Source organism: Pterocles gutturalis, unplaced genomic scaffold (assembly GCF_000699245.1).
Source record: "Pterocles gutturalis isolate BGI_N339 unplaced genomic scaffold, ASM69924v1 scaffold18090, whole genome shotgun sequence".
Lineage (NCBI taxonomy): Eukaryota > Metazoa > Chordata > Aves > Pterocliformes > Pteroclidae > Pterocles > Pterocles gutturalis.
This window is the reverse complement of record NW_010146222.1, coordinates 49,624-55,003: the sequence shown is the minus strand read 5'-3', so window position 1 is coordinate 55,003 and position 5,380 is coordinate 49,624. Positions and strand designations below refer to the sequence as shown.

The 5,380-nt window shown below is 37.8% G+C and overlaps 1 protein-coding gene across 1 annotated transcript in view; it reads right to left on the bottom strand.

Moving 5' to 3' along the window:
• Positions 1–2,177: 2,177 nt before the first annotated feature.
• The window catches only part of PPP2R3B (protein phosphatase 2, regulatory subunit B'', beta), a 51,496-nt gene continuing 48,293 nt past the window's right edge, over positions 2,178–5,380 (bottom strand). Inside the window, exon 13 of the mRNA XM_010085665.1 lies at positions 2,178–3,254. Coding sequence (XP_010083967.1) covers positions 3,110–3,254 — 145 coding nt within the window. The 3' untranslated portion in view covers positions 2,178–3,109. The remainder of the gene's footprint in view (positions 3,255–5,380) is intronic.

The window sequence follows — 5,380 nt, the reverse complement described above, 5'->3', positions numbered from 1 at the left end:
ATGAGACAAGCTTGCCCAGAATGGTGCGGGGGCAGGGGTCCGCTGGATGTATTCTTTATTATTTGAGATAACCAAGATGGATATCTACTTGTTTCCTTGTCCCTGACCTTGGGGAGAAAGCCTGGGCAACTGTGAATGCTGTGACCTGCTGGGTGATGGCAGGTGACTTGGCAGTGCCCTTTCCTGCCTGCAAAACCAAATAATCTGAAAGTATTTTTAAATTCCAGTGCTTACAGAGATGTGGATCATGGTCTGTGGGGATCAGGACATGTTCCCAGGAGACTTACATCAAAGCTTCTAAGTAACAGAGAAACAAACAGTGGACCAGTTGACTCAGTATTTTCCTCTGTCAGAAATCCTTCATATGCAGTGATCAGGTGGTATTTACTTGGAAAAGATAAAGCTTGAAAATACAATGTAAATAGATTGTAAGTATGTCCTATCAAACATAGTTTTTTCCATTAAGAATTTGCAAATGATCAAGACTGTTTCAGAAGCACTAGGCTGAGGGGTGCTGGCCTGCTTTTGCTAACCCTTTGTCACCCCTCCATGGAATAATACACTGCATTAACTCTATCAGCTTTTTTTTTTTTTTTATATGTATATATATTTTGGATTGTAACTGTAAAATAAACTACATAACCATTGCTATGAGTTAGTGCTGAAAAGTGCAAGTGATATTCTGACACTAAGTCTGGACAAAGTTCTAGTTTGCCCTGTTATTTTAGTTAAAAGTGAGCTCCTCTGACCAGGAAAGTGAAAGCCATGGATACCTATCTATCTCCGAGGTATTGGGTATATCCTGAAGTGTCAGTAGTAAAACCATTATGTTTTATTTTGCATAGTTAAGTATGCAGTAGACTAATGCAGGGGGAGAGGTAGCACCCCACCAGATAGTGCCAGTTCTCCCCCAGACCAACTTGTTCTCAGTTTGCCTGTGACTCCCCCCATAGCAGGAGGGTGATGGTGATGTTTCCCTCATCCATCTATTGTTGTGGATCTTGGCCTGAACACTTACAAGGTAGGCAGAATACAGCTGGGCTTGGACTAAGAAAAATCTTGCACATGGAACCATGTCAAACATGCAGATGCTTTAATTCATGTAATGAAAGACTAGGGCTGGGAATTATCCTTCTGAGGGAAGGTAAGGTACAGTAATCTTTCTAGTTCATATACTGCAAGAAAAATCGCTTCCAGAACACCGCCATAACTAACTTGCTCTACTATTTGCTGTGCAAATCCTTTAGGCAAAAAGGAACTTGGTTACCACAAGAGAACAGGATTTAACAGGCACTTTGTTAAACACAGTGGCAACAGCTCCAGGCTCTGCAGAAGAGATCTACCCTGCACCAGAGCTTTGCTTGTTTAATGAAGTCACTGTGATGAGAAAGCCCTTTGCTGTATGTGTCCACATATAAGCCCCTTTTTAAGAAGGGGGGTTCCAGCTGAAGGGTTTCAGGTAGGGAAAAGCAGCAGGCCACCACTGCTTGGACAGCAAGAGAAGCTCAGGATCATCTTCTAGAAGGGGCCAGTTGGTCATCCTTTCCCACAGCACCTTGGAGCATTTATGTTAAGCTCTGTTCCCGTCTTCACTGCTGAAAAACCCCAAACTGTGGGCAAGGAGTGAAAGGTATCTGACCAGCACTAGAGAAATTTTACATTGATGAGTTTCCATTAAAATAATTGGAATAATCAACCCTGATTTTATTTAAGAATCCTTTAAAGAGTACTAGGAATGACTTGTTTTCTCCTTGGTAAGGCTCACTAGCAGCTGTTAGTGATGAGGTTCATTAGTTAAGATCCACAGGCTTGTAAGTCTCCACAGGAGATGGTGTCATAAGCTGAATGGAACAGATTTTTCTGTGCCCCTTCCAGCTGTTCAGCCATGCTGTCTTTTGGATGAGTGAAAACCTGCTAGAGCTTGATTGCTTTGAAAAGGCAGCTTGGTGGAATTATCCAACCAGACTGCATCCATCTGTAACCCATTATATCTTGAATTGTTCTTTAATAGTAAGAGTTAATTGTGTCCAGTACATATAATAATTAGAACTATTAAATTACATGTATGAAAATCTTTATTTGAAAATACAAACATGATTTTTAAACATTTTAACAGATCTACACTGCAACCAAAAAATAACTTACATCTTTTTGTACATTTTTTTTCTCAACAAAATCTGTTTAACAGTAAGAGTGAGGCAACAATTTCAAGCTGCTGTGACACTGATGAATATCCATGGAATGTGTCAATAGCAAACAACTGAAGGGGGGAGACAGACAAAAAGCACTGAATGCCCACAACAAATTAGTGCACATCACTGATCAAGTAACATTTATACAAAGGATTTAAAAAAAATTGGTTCCTTCTACATGAATTAACACACTCATTTTGGATGAAGTATGAACACTAATCCAGACTTAATTATTAAATAATCTTTTTATAATGAACATCAATGAAAAGACTGAAGTTTAAAAGGGCAAGAAAAATTACAGTTGGGGCAAACAAGGACTACACAGAGAAGAGAAGCAACTTGCCTCAGGCGTTCTCTTTCCTTGTGCACTAATATGCTCAGCTTGTCAAATGAAACACTACTTGTAAATGAGAGCTGAATCATGCACTCACAGTCATGTCTTTTCCTTGCCAAGGCATAAAAATCCTCGGGCTGGCTGTGAGCATAGAAGCATCGCAGGCCAGGTATACATTGTCTCCTTACCTCCCTCAGCAGGACAGGAACACCTGCTCACACAGGGGATGGAGATGGTCAGTGCACCACACATCAACTTAGAATTATACAGTTCTCTTAAAAACAGTAGATTACTTTTCTCTACAGTCAAATATTGTTATTATTCCAAAAAGGAATTATGCAACATCTGTAAATAAATATTTTAATCTATTTTACAAACTATAGACTATTGAATAAATATAAAAAGTTTCATCAATCCATACAAATGCGCTTCTTTGATTTAAAAGGTAGTGTAGTGATTTAATATTTTTAGCACAAAATTAAGCTGACTTTCTGGAAACAAAACCCACTGAAACAGACAGGTGTGTAGCAGACCTGCTGCAGACTGTCCCTTCTCTTCTGCAAGCGTTGACCATAAGGAACCACTACTCAAAGTCCTCTTCATAGTCATATTCATCCAAGTCTACATCAGCCAGATGGGAAGGCATTTCAAAAAATGGTCTTTTTTCCATTTGATACTTTAGGACATTGGCCTTCTGATGGTCTACAGGATTCAGTTCTGCTTCATACCTAGGAGCGGGCAAAAAAAGAAAATGGGACAGTCTAGCTATGTTGAGAAGTGCCTAAATGTTAGAACACTAATAAGACACCTGCAGGAAGAAAATAATTTCCAATATTTTATATTTATAGTAAAGAAACATGTAACCAGAAGCAGCACTAGGTTTCTGTCATAACAACTTCAGTTTAAGCTAATTTACTCTCCCATCACATGCAGACCTTATTGAGATATGCAGCTTTACTGAAAGGATTCAAAGTACGTACTGCTCTAGTGGACTACTCGTAAGCTAGAAATGGCCAAAAGCAACGCTCAAGTGCTTGACAGAAACCCTTCCAGTTCTTTGAAAGAAAGCTGAAATTATGCAGAATTAGGCAGAAAAAACTACACCTGTAGCAAATACAACAAAAGAGACAGACTACTGAAAGTGTTATTAAAATGCGCAGGAGCACAAGGAAGTGACAGCAACCAACTGTATATTTAAAGCAGATGACAGAAAGCAAAAGCCCATTGTTTAATGGGGAATTACCAATAACCTCCTGCTGCTGATGAAAATGAACAGATGGATAATGGAATGTAATGTTTAACTAAAGTCAGCAAAGGCTGATATTTTAAAAAAGACCTGCTTCAGCACTGTTTAGGTGGGGTCATTCTGTAACTGATAGCAATTTTAAAAAATCAAACATAAATCTCTAGAGTTTTATGATGTTAGATTAAAAAACTGACCACTTCCTGGGCTACATGGACTCAGGTTAATGCACATCATCCCAAGTGCTACTGAATCTCATCTTGGCACATGGTCATTTCCAGCTACTTAACAAGACTAGGCAAAGAGTGAGCTCTAGACACTGCAATATCTATTCTTCAAATGTGACCTTACAGTGGCATTATGTGGTGATTAGGAGAAGTATTCTTTCAGAGAAAGACAGGGCAAAGAAGAGTTAAATACAAAGAATCCACTGTGAATACTAAAATAGAGTAGCATTAACAGCAGAGATGGGAGAAATAACATTTTCCATTGTGAATGCAATTCTCCTTGAAACCCTTCATAGATAAACTATATTAAACATATTAGGCCAGCTTCACCACCATTTTGAGTAAAAGAAATCTAGCAAAATAGATGCTAGATAACATCAGGTAAAGATTAAGCAGTGAGTAAAAATAGTTTCTGATTTTCTTTCCTTTTTTGTTATTTCATCCCTCCCAGGGGTATTAAAACCACAATTATGTGAGCATCAATCACTGCTTAGGCAGTGAACAGAATTTCTCCCACAAGTTCACCACTAATTTGAACAGGAAACAAAAGTCATCCTCAGAGTTATTTTACTGAGTTACACATTTGAAAACAAGGATTTGGAAGAAAGATGCATATTGTACCACAACATTTTTGTCTCACAAGCCTGTTATTTATAGTCTTCTACACCACTAATTCCATCCTTTTGATAAGAATTTTTTTTTTAACTTTTTTTGTACAGAAACATCTTGAATGTACCTTTTGGATTTGTTTATTGCATAGTGATAGAGAGGTGACAGCAGCTTTTCTAGTTATTAAAAATGGCAGCAGGAAGATATATCAGATGCTATTTGTAGGTTCCATCCATCCTATACTCAGAAAATTGTTATTCAAACATTATTGGACCAAAATAAAAAGCCCCCTCTCTTCCAAAGCTTTGGTGGCCTCATGGAATATCACTTTTACTCCTTTCCAATATATTTAAGCTAAGGAAGTTTAGAAATACTGTCCCAGTTTTACACGTCTGGGCACTAAAATTATTTGAGTCACTTCTCACATTTCTAAAGCTCATATAAATGCAAAGCAATCAGCCTATTTCTAGATTTCTCTATAGCACTCTCAAGTTTCAGATCAACTATCAGGACAATATTTACTGTAGAGGCCATCAAATAAAAAAATCATACTGGACTGTCAAACAGTCACTTCAGTTCAGGCAGGCATTACAATCCTTTAAGTACAGTAAGTGATTTTGAAGAAGGTTTTGTACAACACAGTAACTTAAAAATACTCATAAAAACTTTTTGTTAATGTTTTTGTTCATTAAAATCTAACAGCAGCAAGGAACCTTTTAGTAGTCTTGTGTTTCTCTCAGTTTCAGCAATAGAAAATAAGCTTCATTTTCAGGAC